General features: G+C 37.3%; 1 protein-coding gene across 1 annotated transcript in view; it reads left to right on the top strand.

Annotated features, from left to right (window-relative positions):
• PPP2CB (protein phosphatase 2, catalytic subunit, beta isozyme) overlaps positions 1-13,345 on the top strand; it is a 39,472-nt gene extending 26,127 nt beyond the window's left edge. Inside the window, exons 2-7 of the mRNA XM_008591274.1 lie at positions 2,259-2,468; positions 4,171-4,344; positions 7,901-7,990; positions 8,110-8,271; positions 9,904-10,022; positions 12,641-13,345. Coding sequence (XP_008589496.1) covers positions 2,259-2,468; positions 4,171-4,344; positions 7,901-7,990; positions 8,110-8,271; positions 9,904-10,022; positions 12,641-12,713 — 828 coding nt within the window. The 3' untranslated portion in view covers positions 12,714-13,345. The remainder of the gene's footprint in view (positions 1-2,258; positions 2,469-4,170; positions 4,345-7,900; positions 7,991-8,109; positions 8,272-9,903; positions 10,023-12,640) is intronic.
• The last annotated feature ends 5,263 nt before the right edge of the window (positions 13,346-18,608 follow it).

The following is an 18,608-nucleotide window of genomic DNA, read 5'->3' as shown; positions in this document are numbered from 1 at the left end:
CCCGGTCCGGTCTGGGCGCAACACTGAGGGTTGCGATCCGTTGCCGGTCATGAAAAAAGACAAAAAGGGGGAAAAAAAAAAAGAAAGAAAAGAAAACCAGGCATTAGAAAAGTACAGATGTTTTGCTCTTAAGACCGTATATGGAATAGAATATAGTGTTTAAAAATACTTCATGACCAAATAGAATTTAACCTAGGAGCGCAAGAATAACATTAGAAAATTACTGATATTTACCACATTAATAAGGAAAAATATGTAACATCAATAGACAATCAAAAACGCTGTCAGATGAACACCACTTTGTAATTTAAAATATGGTGATCTAGGTGGGAGAAAAGCTTCCCTAACCTGACAAAAGCAGTCTCCTGAAAACCTCTTCAAAAATCTCATGATTGTGAAAGCATAGGCAGTGATGGGGCAAACTGAAAGCTGACTTCACTAGTGGATATAAGATTTGTAAAGAAAGAGGAAAATTGTCTTTTTATACTGTATTAAAAATCTCATGATTGTGAAAGCATAGGCAGTGATGGGGCAAACTGAAAGCTGACTTCACTAATGGATATAAGATTTGTAAAGAAAGAGGAAAATTGTCTTTTTATACTGTATGTGGAAAACCCAAGAGAATCTGCAAGCTATTAAAACTAGTTAAGTATGTTTTCAAGTTAGAAGAGCATTATGTAAAAATCTGACGTTAAGAAATATTTTTTTAAGCCCCGGCATAGTATCAACTAATAAATTGCCTTTGATTACATCCAACAGCACCACCACCAACAACAAATACACGTTATTAGAGACAATTATGAAACTCGATTGAAGAATAAAGGAAATCTAAATAAATGATGATCAATGCTTTATTCATCAATGGAGAGACGAGGGTATTTCAGGAAGTTTGTGGGAAAATAAAATTAATGTTTAATATGAATCCATGCATTTTTTGAAGTAGCCTCATAGTATTTTAAAGACGTTCATTTGCTTCAAATTAACATGTAAATTCAATGCAAGTTCAACCAAAAATATTTCAACAGGATTTTCATATGACTTGACAAGTTCTGCAATTCATAGAAAGGTTTAGTGGAAAGGCCAAAAATAGCCAGATAGCTTTGAATAAAAGGAATCCCAAGGAATGGATCTGTGGAAGGAAAAACAGCGTGGCAGCTAATTTCCCTGGTTTCCTCCTTTCTCCCCTTTCCCACTGGTAAAGGTTCATGCGTAGGTGACTCCCAGAAGTTTTCAGATTGTGCCAGTCAGCCCCCAGAACCTGCTCAAGAAGCCAGAGCCCGCATCACCATGTGGCATCCCACACATGTCTGAGAGTAAAGGAGCAGTTCCCCAGAGTCAGGACTCAGTGAGGGCCAAGCAGGCTCAGGACTTCAGCTTAGACTCCAGCCCCCTCTGGGCGCTGGGCAAGGGCACTATAAATGACGACAGTCTAGTTCAAGGGACTGGTAGCATCTTCAGAAGGATGTTAAGGGAGCCTGAGAGGGTGTACAGGTTTGTGTCCAGTACAAATAAGTATTCCAGAAACGTGGATCTTTACAAAAGCTTGGCAGAGGTGCCGTTACAAATTAGGGAAGTGTGGCACTGTGTAATAAATAGTGTTGGGTCAGGTGGCTAACCCTAAGGAAAAAAATAAAAATGAATCCTCACATAATACCATACAACAAATTCCAGCTGGATTAAAGACTTATTAAATGTGAAGAAAAGAAAACTTATAGGACAAAAACGTAAGGGTGCCTTTTTGACCTCTGTATAGGGAACAGTTTCTAAAACAAAAACCCAAAGAGCACAGATCATAAAGGGGGAAGAGTGATAAAATTGGCTACTTTAAAATTTAAAAACAAACAAAACTTTAACTAGAAACACCATAAGCAAAATGAAAACACCAGCCCCAGACTGAGAGAACCCACTTAAAATGTATAAAGCTGATAAAAAATAACTTTTCATGATATTTTTTAAAACTGTCACAAATCAATACGGAAAATATATACAACCCAGCAGAAAAATTAGTTTCATGAGTAGGAACGTTACCAAAAAAGGTCCAGTTTCTTTGAATCCTTGCAATTCTCTGTCTTTTTTATTTCAGCCGTCCTAGTAAAGTGGTGTCTCTTTGTGGTCTTTGTTTTATTCATTTATAAGGAGCACTTCAAGTGGTTTTTTCCCCAGATTTTCTTTTAATAGACAAGAAATGATGATACCTTTAAGTCTGTGATAGAATCTTTTTTTATTTTTTTAATTGTCAATTTCATTTTTTCTAACAGGCTAAGGAAATTTTAACAAAAGAATCAAATGTACAAGAGGTTCGTTGTCCTGTTACCGTCTGTGGAGATGTGCATGGTCAATTCCATGACCTTATGGAACTCTTTAGAATTGGTGGAAAATCACCAGATACAAACTATCTATTCATGGGCGACTATGTAGACAGAGGATATTATTCAGTGGAGACAGTGACTCTTCTTGTAGCATTAAAGGTATGATTAATGAAATTCAATTATCCTTTTTTCAAGCTTTAAACCAGGCAAAAGGCAAGAATGGCAGTACTGCATATTATCTCCTATATTATGATCCATTCATTTTATAGCACCTTAAAATATTGGTTTTACATCTTTTAAAAAGAGAAAGATAAAAATGATACATCAAACTTCTTGTGCCTACTTCTGATAAATGTATCATTTTGGATATTCCATAACTGAAGTCTTAGAATCATATTTGACTTAGTCATCGTTCATGTTGAGTCAATAAACAAATCTTTTTTTAATTGTTGCTTTGAAAAGTCTTTATCCCTGTGTCTTTCTATTTTTACTCCCACCACACAATTTATCGCTTAACACTCCAGTTATTGCAATGGCATCGTAACTAATGTTTCTTAGTCTAAGATCCGACTCCTCCAGATCTACTTTGTATATGCTGCCAGATTAAATCTCTTGTTTAACACATATCCTATTACTTCCCTTCTCAAAAACTCTTCAGTGGTTCCATATTGCCCGTAGAATCAAACTCAAACTCCTTGGCTGGCCCTCTCTAAGTTTAGTCTGAATTTGCCTGCTAGTAGTTGGTAATGTAAACTCTTTGCCTCAAATCAGAGTTCTCTTATTATTCAGTATTCTGAACTATCTCCGTTTATTTTCTTATCCAGTTTCCCAAGATTACTGTCCCTGATTTCTTTCTTTCTTTCTTTTTTGGCAGCTGGTCGGTACAGGGGTCCGAACCCTGAACTAACCAGCCAGCCTGTCCCTGATTTCTTCTCCGTTCTGCCAAGACTCAGCTCAAGTCTCACTTTTTCCTTGAAGCCTTCAACCATTTTAGCTTTACTCTGTGCTAAATTACTAGGATAAAACTTATTATTCCGCCCCTTATTTATGTTACAAAGTGGTTTACACTGTCTCATATTATTTATTTCACATATCTCCTGGTGAGATTGTGTCCCTGAACAGCAGAAGCCATGTACTATGCTTGTGTGGACCAGGCACCTTGCTTTATAGCACTACGCTTAAGTTGGACACACAGTGTATGCATAGTGAAGATGTATGAATTGAAGTATATATTTGCAGCTTTTGGGTTAATTTACCAAGTCTAATGTTATTCTGTACTCTGTCAGACACATTTCTAACTAAATAGTATGCTATAAGGTTTATTTTTGTTTTGTCATAAAAAGGAGACTTAATACATTTGAAATCTTGCCCAGATTTGGCAAGGGCCTGTTTTTGTGTTTTTTATTGGCAAATCCAATCTTCCTGTGGGAAATAAAGTTGAAAAGGGAAGAAGTTAACCTATAAAGGAGTTTGTCTCAGGTCCAAACTTGTGATCTTCGGTATCCATTCAGCAGTAAGAAGTTATATTGTTTTGGAAAGATTTAGAAGACTAGTGATACTTTGAAGATGAAGAATAAAATAGAAACAAATAATCAGAAGTTTATTACAGGAATTTAGATATCAATTAAAGGTTCCAATGAGGGTGGTATACATATAATGAAGGATGACTATGAAAAATATTTCGAAGGTTAATCAATAAAACCTGGTTATGAATGAGAATATTTTTTACTCTGAACAAGAATTAACATTTCGTTTACCAGCAGACAGAGTTATTTAAAGAAATGTGCCAGAGGTTAACGTGCTTAACGTGACCCAAGTAAAAATACGATTGTTCCATGGATTTCTTTTCCTTTTCTTCCAGGTGCGTTACCCAGAACGCATTACAATATTGAGAGGAAATCACGAAAGCCGACAAATTACCCAAGTATATGGCTTTTATGATGAATGTCTACGAAAGTATGGAAATGCCAATGTGTGGAAGTACTTTACAGATCTATTTGACTATCTTCCACTTACAGCTTTGGTAGATGGACAGGTGTGTATGTGTGTGCTTACATCTTAGGGAGGGTTAAAAGTAGGAACAGATTTACTGTTGGCAAGTTAGGGTCTAGAGTTATATACATGTGTTTGTGCATCTCCTTGCCCTTTTTCGCTCTTTCCCTTATACTTAAAATTTCTGAGCAGAGAATTGGATAAGTTTTATGCACATTTAGACCAACACATTTTTCTGTTCTTAGATATATGTGTAAATCTTTTGGCCAAAGAATATGCTAATGTACTTTTTAAATTAGATAAATATTATAAATAAACCCTTAAGACCCTGATATACAGTACTAGTAAAGCAAGATGTTATTTAAAACTGTCCTCACACATATATACAGTGTCTCCTAGTTACCATTAATAACTTTTCATTTCTGTTTTCATGGTAATTGTGTTATATTGCATATTATACCCTCTTCACTAAGAAGTAAATGCTTTATTTCCACCTGTAACAAGTACTGCAGACATACCGTAAGACACTGAAAAGTATAAGAAAAAAATATGCAAGTTTCTCATCACAATTTCTAGAGGTAATCACTGTGAGCATGAACTGATTTAAATTTAAATGTAAAACATGATAAAACTTTACACCTCTTAAATTATAAAAGCTCAGAGTTGTCAAAGGTTTAACAGATTCTCTCTTGGACTGCTGGTGGAGATACAATTTGGTTATGACCTTTTCTGTGTAATCCTGACAGTCCACGTTTTTCCAGCCATGATGTTGGGCACTGCAATAATTTTTTTTTTGGTGGCTGGCCAGTATAGGAATCCTAATCCTTGATCTTAGGGTTATACAGTTATTAGTTTAAAAGGACCATACTTTGCCTAGACTTGCTAATATGGAAGAAGATTAATTTAATTTTTTAAAGCAATATAGTCTTCATTAACATTAAAATTAATGAGCAAAATTATCTTAGAAAGATAGCCTAGCATTATTGATGGTGTATCTAGTTTTTGGGGGGTATTTTGGGTTTTTTGTGTGTGTGTGACAGATAAGGGGATCGCAACCATTGGCTTGGTGTACCTAGAAAGATAGCCTAGCATTATTGATGGTGTATCTAGTTTTTGGGGGGTATTTTGGGTTTTTTTTGTGTGTGTGACAGATAAGGGGATCGCAACCATTGGCTTGGTGTACCTCGCTCAGCCAGTGAGTGCACCGGCCATCCCTATATAGGATCCGAACCCACGGCCTCGGCGCTCCCAGCACCGCACTCTCCCAAGTGAGCCATGGGATCGGCCCGTATCTAGTTTTTTAAATGGTGTTATAACACCAGGGTCAAGGGTTCAGATCCCCATACTGGCCAAATGCCAAAAAAGTTAATCAATTTAATTGGTGTATTAGTAAACCGTTTATATATTTCTGCTTTGCATGCCCCCCACCAAGGAAAAAACACCTCTTATCGTCAATAAGTCATTAATCCTTCCTATTTGTAGTACTTTTGGGGAACAGAACATCCAATAGACACACACCATTGGTGACAGGTTATTGTTTATAAAACATTGTTACTGGAAGACTCTACACTTCAGAAGTCACGTGGATAAAAAGTAAATAGGTATGTAGGGCACTTGGAGAACACAACTCGCCTACCTAACAGATGGATAGTAGCGTTTATCATACTGGTAGCCAGCAAACAGGTACCAGGTAATCTTTCCACAGTTTTTTCTTCTTTCCTTTCTCCTTTCCTGTCTTTCTGTCTCTCTTTCTCCCTTTTTCTTTTTCTTTTTTTGAAAAGTTGCTAAAAAAGAAATATAGTGGGCAATACTGATCTAGAAGAAAAGAGGAAGGAGGGTACATAACATACAAATGAAGTAAGACAGAACTGTAAATATGGGAAAACATCACGATAACAGGTTCAGCTTTATTCCAATAAATTTGAAAAACTGGATGAAATTTAGTATAGCAAAATATTGTTTAAATCACTTGGTAGAAATAAGTCCAATATAAATACACTACCAAAATTAGAAGAAATTGGAAAAGTATCCAAAGTAAACAAGTCTGGATGGTTTGTTTTTTGTTTTTTTTTTTTTTCCTTTTTGTCTTTTTTTCGTGTCCGGCAACGGATCGCAACCCTCAGTGTCACGCCCGTACCGGACCAGGACCGGCAACGGGACCGCAACCCTCGGTGTTGCTCCCACACCTCGCTCAGCCAGTGAGCGGGAACCGGTCTGTATGTGGGATCCAAACCCTAGTCGGGAGCGCCATCACACTCCCAAGCGGCGCACTGTAGCAGTGCGCCACCGGGCCGGCCCCGAGTCTGGATAGTTTTATAAGCTAATTCTACTAAACCTTTAAGGAGCATGTAATTTCTGTGTTCCAGAAATTGGGAAAAGATGGCGAGCTTTAAAGCTCACACTGTACACCTAGTATAACCCTAAAACCAAACCAAATATGACAAGCACAGAAAAATAAAATCAGATCCAAATCATTTTTTCTTTTAAATCCTGTATCCATGATTTAAAACTCAGTTATTAAGGAATAAAATATAGTGTTAATCAGATAAACTTATACTGACTACTTATCAGCAAAACATTAGAAACCTCATCAGAAAATTGAAGAAAAACAAAAATAGAAACCTCCTCATTGAAATCAGGAGGGGGAGGAATCAGGAGAAAAATGTTCTCCAAAACTTGTATTATTCTCTCTGATTCAGAGTCCCCAGAGGATGAGCCTGATGATAGGCAATTTACTAAAAAAAGTTGTATTCAGTTTTGTTTTAGAAATCCTGGCCAGAGCACTCAGCAATAAAAAGGGTTAGAAATTGGGAAGAAAAAAACAAAAATACTTTTGCAAATGACATGAGTTATGTACTAAGAAAATCTAAGAAAGGCCGGCCCGGTGGCGCACTGCTACAGTGCGCCGCTTGGGAAGCGCAGCGGCGCTCCCGCCGAGGGTTCGGATCCCACATACAGACCGGCTGCTCACTGGCTGAGCAAGGGGTGGGGGCAACACCGAGGGTTGCAATCCCGTTGCAGGTCCTGGTCCGGTACGGGCGCAACACTGAGGGTTGCGATCCGTTGCCGGTCACAAAAAAAAGAGCCAAAAAGGAAAAAAAATAACTGGTCCGGTACGGGCGCGACACTGAGGGTTGCGATCCGTTGCCGGTCACAAAAAAAAGAGCCAAAAAGGAAAAAAAATCAGAAAAGAAAATCTAAGAAAACTGAAAAACTATTACAGCCAATAACAGGAATCAGTAGGGTGTTTGCTGCAAGAGAAACAAAATTTATAGATCAACAGTAACCAACAGAAAATGTAATGGCAGGTCACAAGGATGGGGATCCCATTCACCAGAGAAGGGGGTAAAATACCGTATAAAATACCTGGGATTATAAAGAAAAAATATGGAAGAAATATATTCAAGTGTTAACAGTTCTTTCTGATGACATGATTTTTGTTTTCCTTTGTATTTTGTAGATTTTCCACAGTGAATATTATGAAACTTTATTTTGAAAAGAAGAGCTGTTAGGATTGACACTTTTAACTGTTATTTTATTCTTCATTAACTTTTAGCAATTAGTAAAACAAATACATTTTCTTTTTAATTCATAAACAGATATTCTGCCTCCATGGTGGCCTCTCTCCATCCATAGATACACTGGATCATATAAGAGCCCTGGATCGTTTACAAGAAGTTCCACATGAGGTAAACTTAGTTTTTAAAAAAGAAGAAAGAAAAAAATATATATATATAACCACATTGTGGTAAAGCTAAATTAGTTAAATATGATGTCTGATAACTTATAACTTAATTTCCTTGGCCAGGGCCCAATGTGTGATCTGTTGTGGTCAGATCCAGATGATCGTGGTGGGTGGGGTATTTCACCACGTGGTGCTGGCTACACATTTGGACAAGACATTTCTGAGACGTTTAACCATGCCAATGGTCTCACACTGGTTTCTCGTGCTCACCAGCTAGTAATGGAGGTATGTACTTTTCTTACAAGACGATCATCTTTATTTCACATTAGTATGTATGTCTGTAATAAGGCTTTATGACTTAGAATATAAAAAAATTCCTTCCCCATTACCTAGATGGAAGGTGGAAAAACTTCTGATTTTAGCAAGGAATGAAAGTCCTAGTTAGCCAGAGCAAAATAAGTCATTTTTTAAATTAATTGAGACTTAGAGAAAGGTTGCAAAAATAGTACCCCCAAAATTCCCTTGTATTCTTCACTCACATTCTTAAATGTAAATGTTATATACTGTTTGCTTTTTCATTTTTGTCTCTTTCTTGCCCTTACTGTGCACACTTTACATTCTGAATCATCTGACTATCAGTTGCAGGCACTTGCTCCTTTGCCCCCAAATTTCCATGTGTATTTTATAAAATTAAGGACATTGTGTTACATAACCACAGTATAGTGATCACAATCAGGAAATTTACACTGATATTGAGCTGTTATCTGAGAGCAATTGCTAATTATTTCATTAATAGCAAAATTTAATTTTATGTATGTGTGCATAATCTAATCCAAGATTAAGTTGCATTCATTCTCCTTTGATGTGGAAGTAATTCTCAGATTTTGTTTTTGCGTGATCTGGACATTTTGAAAGAGCAAGCAACTTACTTTGTAGAAATATCCCTCAATTGAGGTTTGACTAATGTTATGATTATAGATTCAGGATGCATTTTTGGTAGTCATGCTGTAGAATGGTGGTGTGTCCTCCTCAATGCATCATATCAGGGGGTCAAGAAATATATGCGTCCCACTGCGTATTAATTTTGATCATTTCTTTAAGGTGATACCTGCCCTGTTTCTCCACTATGATGTTACCATTTTGTAAATACAAGGAATATAAATAGAGCATACTCCTTCCAAACCAGTAGGAAATGCCTTCAAGATGTTAGAGAAAACTACACCGGCCCAGTAGAGACAAGGAGAACAAGCAGGATCATGATAAATAAAGTACACAAATTGATAGTAAAAATAATTCTAATTATATCAGTAATCAGAAATGTAAATGAACTAAAATTTTTACTTGCCTAAAAGACCAAGACTCTCAAATTGGATAAATAATTAAAATTTAGCTATTATTTGGGACATACCTAAAACGTAATGACACCACAAACTAGAGGTAAGGGATGGAAAATAGTGTATTATTATATTAAATAGACAGTTTTCCAAAATACAGCTAGTAATTTGAATCAGAATAGTCCCTAAGATAAAAAGTGTCATTAAAAAAGAGGTCATTATTAATGAAAATTGGTCCAGTCTATGGAAGTTTCTAAATTGTACTTACCTAATAATACCTTCAAGATATTTAAAGCAAAACTTGACACAATTTATGAGAGAAAATTGAGATAGCCAAGATCTGAAGCATAGATATAAAGCAAAACAACACAGTTACTGAGCTCCACATAACAGAACCCTGTGCCCAACAGTTGTGCAGTATCCCGTGCAGGTCCACAAACTATTAAAGATGGAGACCACATGAGGTAACATAGATGACTACAAAGAACTTTTATAGTCTTCTGGTTTAGTTTTTCTAAACTTAATCTATGTCAAGATCATAATTTTATAATGAAATATTGAATTTTTTTTTTTAATGCTGCAGGGATACAATTGGTGTCACGATCGGAATGTGGTTACCATTTTCAGTGCACCCAATTACTGTTATCGTTGTGGGAACCAGGCTGCTATCATGGAATTAGATGACACTTTAAAATATTCCTTGTAAGTAACTTTAAATTTTAATCATGTATCATCCCTTTTAGAAGGAAAATTTTAATGTAGATATTAAAAATAGAGGTGGAGGGTCTCTGCTTCTGGAATGGTGGAATGAGGAATGTGGCAGACGTTCTCTCTCACAAAAACAACCGTGAACTGGAGAAAATTATGTTAAAAAACACAGTTACTTAAGGTTTCTGGATATTGTCCTGAGGGCATATAGCAAATGGAGAAACACTTGTTTAAGAAAATCTAAATCTTAGTAATAACAGCCAAATCCATGGCATTTGAGCCATGACTTACTCCCTCCTTCTACTACTAGATCCCTATAGAAACCACTCCAGGAAATCTCTCTGGGTGGGTATGGTCAAGAAAATGAGGGCTTCCCCCTCCCACAGCTCCCAGTCTTAGGGCTGTGGTTTCACTCCCATAGTCAGGCACCAGCATATCTCACCTACCCTAGTTCTGGTTCCCAAGTGCTCTTGCCCCTGAGCCTGCTCATAGGACAGAGGTTGTCACTGAGCAGCAGCAGATCAAACAAGTTCCTCACCTCTGCCTGAGGGGACTGCCCTTAGAACAGGGGGTGGAGAATTCTAAGCATGACTACTTTGTTGAAAACAGTGGGTGTTATGGTGGAGACCAATTAAGAGGGCTCTGATAGCTCCTGTGATACTAGTAGTAACTAGCAAGAGAGCAGAGCAACAAGAAGTTTAACAGATAAAGCCAGAGAAAGAGATAGTCATCACTGGGGGACAGGAAGGCTGTGTACATAGGCTAGCTATACGCACTCAGGAGCAGTCAGAGTAGGATGTGGAGTGTTCCTGATAATGTTCCCAAGCCACACATAGATTGCACTGAGTTGAATAGTGTTACCTCTGAAAATTCCTGTCTACCCACAACCGCAGCATGTAATGTTATTTGGAAATAGGGTCTTTGCAGATGTATTTATTTATGATAAGTTCATACTGGATTGTAGTGGGCCCTAAATCTAATACTACGGGTGTCCTTATAAAAGGAAAAGAAGGGCCGGCCTGGTGGCGCACTGCTACAGTTGCGCCGCTTGGGAGCGCGGTGGCGCTCCCGCCGAGTGTTCGGATCCCACATACAGACCGGTTCCCACTCACTGGCTGAGCGAGGTGTGGGCGCAGCACCAAGGGTTGCGATCCCGTTCCGGTACGGGCGCGACACTGAGGGTTGCGATCCGTTGCCAGACACGAAAAAAGACAAAAAGGGAAAAAAAAAAAAAAAAAGGAAAAGAAACACATAGGCACATACAGGAGAATGCCATGTGAAGACTGAGATTGAATTGACACTCTACAAGTCAAAGATTGCCGGAGCTGCCAGAAGCTATGGAGAGGCAAGAAAGGATTCTCCCCTAGAGTCTTCAGAGGGAGCATGGCCCTGCTGACACCTTGATTTCAGACTTCCAGCTTCGAGAGCTGTGAGAGAATAAATTTCTGTTAAGGAATTTACCACTCAGTTTGTGGTAATTTGTTATGGCAGCTCTAGGAAACTAATAAGTAGATAAATTGACAAAAAGTGTGACCCTCACTGGTACTAAAGGCTTTAGTACAACCTCAAATCAAAACACTGGCTGAACAATAATTTACTCTGACCTAGGAAGCCAGGCTTAAAAATAAAATCACACTAACTCTGACAGTCGGAAGACTGTGTGCATGCCCAAGGTTGCACCCTGGAGGGACTGATCAGAGAAGGAAAATCAAAGCAGCTAGTCCCTAGCAGAATGGTAAGCCAAAAGGTAAACTCCTTCAACCTTGATAGCAATTTCCAAGCCACATAACATTTCCGGTGATAATTAGGGTGGGCCCTAAAATCTAACTGGCCAAGAGGGCAACCTTTAATTAATAAGTGGCTTATGCCCACCTAGTGGAGCCTTTCCGTAGCCAGGCTAAAAGATCTAAACAAGTTAAAAAAAAAAAAAAATCTGAACAGGGCCACAGAGGCAGCACACTATGGAGGAAATAGACTTCATAGAGTTAGTTCAGCAAAGTCACTAAATAAAAAGAACTACTGAACAAGATCAATCCTCAGGGATATCAGTACCCAGAGTTACTACAACACAGAAAGGAAAGAGAAAGTGTGACTCATATACAAGAAAAAAGGTAGGCAATAGAAACTATTTCTAGTAGATGGAATAATGAGGCAGAAGGTCAAGGAAAAAGAAGACTTGAGCAACACTATAAACTAACAACAATTTACTTGACATCTGTAAAATACCCAGCAATAGCAGAATACACGTTCTCCTCAAGAGCACGTGGAGCATAGACAGACCATCTGCTAGGCCATAAAACAAGCCTCAGTAAGTTTAAGAAGATTGAGTCATACAAAGTAAGACCTACAAACACAACAGAATGAAATTAGAAATTCACAAGTGTGTGGAAATTAACACACTACTAAATAACCAGTGGGTCAAAGAAGAAACATGAGGGAAACTAGAAAATACTTTGAGATGAATGGAAGTAACATGATGTACCGAAACTTACGGGATACAGTGAAAGCAGTGCTTGCAGGGAAACTTATAGCTGTAAATACCTACGAGGGTACTTCAAAAAATTCATGAAAAGATTCACATTCTCTTTTTTTTTTTTTTTCGCTGTTTATAGCCTTCAGTTTGATCCAGCACCTCGCCGTGGAGAGCCTCATGTTACCCGGCGCACCCCAGACTACTTCCTGTAAATTCCTCCTAGGAAAACCTGCCTTTCTATGTGGAAGTATACCTGGCTTTTTAAAATATATATATTTAAAAACAAAAAAGGCAACAGTAATCTATGTGTTTCTATAACAAATTGGGATATGTTTTGGCATTAAAACACATCATGGACCAAAATGTGCCATACTAATGATGAGCATTTAGCACAATTTGAGACCGAAATTTAGCACAGTGTGTTCTAGATCGGTCAGTCTAACAGTTTGCCTGCTGTATTTGTAGTAACCATTTTCCTCTGGACTGTTCAAGCAGAAAAAGTAACTAACTGCTTCATCTCCTTTTGTGCTTGTTTGGAAATTTTAGTATGGTGTTTAACTGGCATGGACTAATAGAGTGGAGTTTTATTTTTAAGAAAAATTCACAAGCTAACTTCCACTTAATCCATTACCCTTTATTTTATTGAAATGTATAATTAACTTAACTGAAGAAAAGATTCTTCTTGGGAGTATGTTGTCATAACATTTAAAGAGATTTCCCTTCATTTAAACTAAATGTTTTATGTTGATCTGCATATTTCTGTATATTTGTCATGACAGTGCTTGCATCCTATTTGGTGTATTGAGCAAATAAACTTTCCATTCGAAATAAAAACATTGATTTACTGTGGTGTGCATTAAATGAAAGCGTCACTGTTTTGAAACAAGATAAAATCTCTTGACTTGTAATAAACAGTAATATAGAGGTAATTTAAATGTATTGTTCTTTGTATAGAGCTTGTTTTCAGAAAGAAAATTCAAATAATTGATAACTTAGGTCACAAAAAAGCCATTTTATTTCTAAACATTTTATTAGGTAATTTTTATTAATGTATTCATGTGTTTAAGTACAAAGTATAGATTGTATACTAAAATTATAGAATATTAGTTGGTATGAAATTTTTTTTTTTTTTTTTTTTTTTTTTTTTTTTTTTTTTTTTTTCNTTGGAATCTGAATTCTATGTTTAGCTTTTTGAGGAGCTAACAAACTTTTCTGTAGCACTGCTCCACTTTACATTACCACCAGCAATGTATGAGGGTTCCAATTTCTCCACATCCTTGGCAACACTTGTTATTGTCCATGTTTTTTATTTTAGCCATCCTAGTAGATGTTAAGTGGTATCTCATTGTGGTTGTGTCTGTTTATGATTTCTCCATGTCTAAACTAGACTGTGACTTTAGTGAGAGCCTGAGCTGAATTTATTACCACTATTTTACCAGTGTCTAGCTAAGTGCCTAGTACATACTAGGTGATAAAAGATTTGGTGAACAAAAGAATTGACAGCCACTGTTATTTTTTGTGTAATCCCCCAGACTTCTTCTCTTTCACATATAACTTTTGCCAGTTGTGGTCAGAAATACCTTTAAACACAAAGCAGTTGATAAAAGGAATCAACTTTGGCATCGAAGTTGATGAATCCTGTTTTTATTTCATAAATTCCTCATGTAATTATGATATTAGTTATAAAAAAACTCTAAAATTTCTTCTGATGACTGAAGATTTATCAATAATATTCTTTTTTTTTTTTTTCCTTTTTGTCTTTTTTCATGACCGGTAACGGGATCACAACCCTCAGTGTTGTACCCGTACCACGACGGGCAACGGAATTGCAACCCTCGGTCTCGCGCCCGCACTGCGCTCAACCAGTGAGCAGACTGGTCTCTATATGGGATCCGAACCCTTGGCGGGAGCGCCACCACACTCCCAAGTGCCGCACTCTACCAAGTGCGCTACCGGGCCGGCCCGATCAATAATATTCTGGCCATGAGATATTGTTTAGGTTGAACAATAGCTTCATTGAATGTTTCAAGGGGTGGACAGTGCCAGGCCAGAAATATATAGAAAATATGTTAGTCCAACTTTAATGTACTCTTTTTTTTTTTTCCTTTTTGTTTTTTTCCGTGTCCGGCAATGGATTGCAACCCTCAGTGTCGCCCCTGTACCGGACCGGGACCGGCAACGGGATCGCAACCCTCGGTGTTGCTCCCGCGCCTCGCTCAGCCAGTGAGTGGGAACCGGTCTGTATGTGGGATCCGAACCCTCGGCGGGAGCGCCACCGCGCTCCCAAGCAGCGCACTGTAGCAGTGCGCCACCGGGCCGGCCCCAGGTATGAAATTTTTTAAAACTAAAATATTTTATCTCTATTTTTGATCTAGAAATAGGAATAAAATTGGTCTCCAAAAGAGAGTTCAGTAGTAGTAGTAGTGATAGTACTATTCAGATGTAAGTCTTGTTAGAGGAAAATTAGATGGCAGAAATAAGTATAAATATATCAAAATTACAATCAAATATAGACACACTGAATTTTCTAGTTTAAAAGAGAGTCAAATTAGATTTTTTTTTTAATCAAGCTATATACTAATTAATGACATACACCAAAGGCAAAATGACTTGGATAAGTTGGAAATTAAAAGATGGAAAAGATAGACCAAGAAGATGTTGATCTGGCCAGTTAGCTCAGTTGGTTAGACCGTGGTGTTAGTAACACCGAGGGCAATGGTTTGGATCCCCGTACAGGCCAAGCTGCCAAAAAACAAACGATATTAAAGGAAATCTGAAATAACAATCTTAATATTAAAATAGACTTTGAGACAAAATTTGAGAAATACATATACAATTAACAGTTAATTCTAAATCTGTATTCATCTGCCAAAATAGTTTCAATATGTTAAAAACAAAATTTCTTAGAAATATGGAGATTAACAAATTTTCATCATGATGAGAGATCTCAACTCACTTCTGTATTATTAGTAAACCAAAAAAGGTGTAGATGATTTGAATATAACACATTTAATAAGATTGACATAACAAGTATATATAGATCTCTGCACCCTACCAACTACAGAATATTCTTGCCAAATGTATATGAGATATTTATAAAAATTGGCAAGTATTAATTAGGCTGTGAGGCAAGTCTTAAAAACTCGCAAATATTTGGATTCAATACTAAATTCTCTGACTACAATTAACTTAGAGGTCAATATCAAAAATACAATTTTTAGGAATAATCTGTTCATCTTGAAATTTAAAAAACAATCATGGGTCAAAGGTGAAATGAAAATGATAAATTCTTAGAATTTAGGTAAATTGAATCAGTTATGAAAATACTACACCTAAAAATGTGTGAACAAAACGCCATTCTAGAATAGCCAAAATAATTTTGAAAACGAACAAAGTTGGAGTATTTTCACTTCCCTATGTCAAAGCTTACTATAAAATTAGTTTTCAAGGGCCGGCCCGGTGGCGCACTGCTACAGTGCACCGCTTAGGAGCGCGGTGGCGCTCCCGCTGGAGGGTTCGGATCCCACATGTGGACCGGTTCCCGCTCACTGGCTGAGCGAGGCGCGGGAGCAACACCGAGGGTTGCGATCCCGTTGCCGGTCCCGGTCCGGTACGGGGGCAACACTGAGGGTTGCGATCCGTTGCCAGACACGGAAAAAGACAAAAAGACAAAAAAAAAAAAAAAAAAGAAGTGGAAGAGACCTGAGCTAGTACTCTCAGCCCCCTTGCCGTGTGTCACCCTGTGCCACCTCCAGACTGCAGGTCCCCATCAGAACGTCCTTACAAGGCGCACCCCCCCTGACCTTGGACTTCCCAGACTCCAAAACGTGAGCTAAATAAACCTCTATTCTTTATAAATTACCCAGTTTCAGTTATTATAAGCAATGGAAAATGGACTAGGGCAGTCATACAGATCAACAAACAAAATTGACAGTCCAGAAATAAATCCTTTCATTTATATCAATTGACTTTTGAAAAAGTGGCAAGGCAATTGGAAGGATCATCCAACTAATGATGCTAGAACAATTGCACGTTCATGTGCAAAAGGATGAGCTTGGATGCTTACCTCATACCACAAACAATTCACTCAATGGATCAAACATGAAACAAACATAGAAGACCTTTGAGACCTTGGGTTAGGCAAACATTTCTTAGGTAAGATACTAAAAGCAGGGTCCAAGTTAATAAATTGGACTTATAAAAATTCAAAACGTGTGTGCTTCAAAGGACAGCATTAAATGAAAACACAAACTAGGAAAAATACTTGCAAAACACTTATAAAGGACTTGTATTCAGAATTTTAAAAGTTGTCACTCAATATGACACAACCCAATCAGAATATGGGTGAGAGATATGAATAGACATTTCACCAAAGAATTCTACAAATGGCTAATAAGTACATGAAAAGATCAACATCATTAGCTTAGAAAGGAAAACCAAAACCACAATTGAGATACCATTTCACACCTATTAGGTTATAATGAATAAACCTTTCTCATTTATTAGCAAATAACAGATGTTGGTGTGACTGCGGAAAGATTGGAGCCCTCATACATTGCTGTCAAAAATGTAAAATGGTGCAGCCACTTTGGGAAACTATTGGCAGTATCTTAAACATAAAATTATCATATGACCCAGCAGTTCCACACCTCTGTATCTACCAAAATAGATACATGTTCACACAAAGACTTGAATTGCAAATGTTCCTAGCATCATTAATTATAATAACCAAAAACTGGAAACAACCTAAATGCCCATCAACTGTTGGATACACAAAAATGTGTTATTAGCCACACAATAAACTACTCAAGAATAAAAAGGAATGAACTGATATATACTGCAACGTGGATGAACTTCAGTGCATGCTAGAGACAACTACATAATATTTGATTCCATTTATATAACATGTCCAGAAAAGGTAAATTTACATTCCAGAAGTAGAGTAGTGGTTGCGTGGGGCTGGTTGGTAGGAATGGGGATTAAACACAGGACATGAGAGATCCTATCAGAATCATGAAAATGTTCTAAAACTGATTTATGGTCATGGTTGCTTCGTTTGGTAAATTCACCAAGAATTTTTGAATTGTACCCTTAAAATGAGGAAACTTCATGATACGTAAAATATGGCTCAGTGAAGCTGCTTTAAAAATAATAAACTTGCACAATACAACCAAAGCAGTCTTTCAAGAGAAATTTATAACTAAATGCTTGTATTGTGACAGGAAAAGCTGAAAATTAGTGAGCTAAGTGTTTACTACCCCGTAAAATTAGATGATAGAGTAAATATCAAAAGAAATAAAAAAGACCCACAGAACCAAAACTGGTACTTGAAAAGACTAACAAAAATTTACAAAAAAACACAGAAGGCACAAATAAAAGCATAAATTTGCAAAATAAAGGATCAAAAAAGAAGATCACAGAAGAAATTACAGAAATAAATTACAAGAATATTTAACTTAGAGTGACTCAAGAAGAACTATAGTCTGGACCATTCTGTTACTATTGAGGAAATTGAAGCCAATGTTCATAACACCATTGCTCAACGATTGCCCAAAGGTGGAAACAACTCAATTGTCCATCAGCAGGTTGATGGATAAACAAAGGGTGGCAGATACAATGTATCTCCGTAAAAAAGGAATAGAATTTTGGGGGGTGGGGGGCACCGAACTCTTTGGTACTGTAACGCCAAGCTCTAACCAACTGAGCCCAGTGGCCAGCCAGCAGGAATGAAATTCCGATAGTGATACAACATGGATGAGCCACGAAAAGATGCTAAGGGAAATGAGCAAAGACACAAAAACACAAGTAGTGTGTGACTCTTATGTGAAGCACCTGGAATAGGCAAATTCATAAACACAGAAAGTAAAATAGAGAATGCCAGGGGCTGGAGAGAGGGGATGAGGGAGTTGTCATGTAACGGTACAGTATAGTGTTTCAGGTTGGGAAGATGAAAAAGTTCTGGAATATTTGCAAAATATACATCTGACAAAGGATTAATATCCAAAATATACAAGGAACTCAACTTTACAAGAAAAAAACAACCCAATTAAAAATGGGCAAAAGAGCTAAATAGGCATTTCTCTAAGGAAGATATACAAATGGCCAAC

This window comes from Galeopterus variegatus, unplaced genomic scaffold, assembly GCF_000696425.1.
Source record: "Galeopterus variegatus unplaced genomic scaffold, G_variegatus-3.0.2 Scaffold6803, whole genome shotgun sequence".
In the NCBI taxonomy this organism is placed as follows: Eukaryota; Metazoa; Chordata; class Mammalia; order Dermoptera; family Cynocephalidae; genus Galeopterus; species Galeopterus variegatus.
The sequence above is the reverse complement of the archived record's forward strand: the minus strand, read 5'-3'. Positions and strand labels throughout refer to the sequence as shown.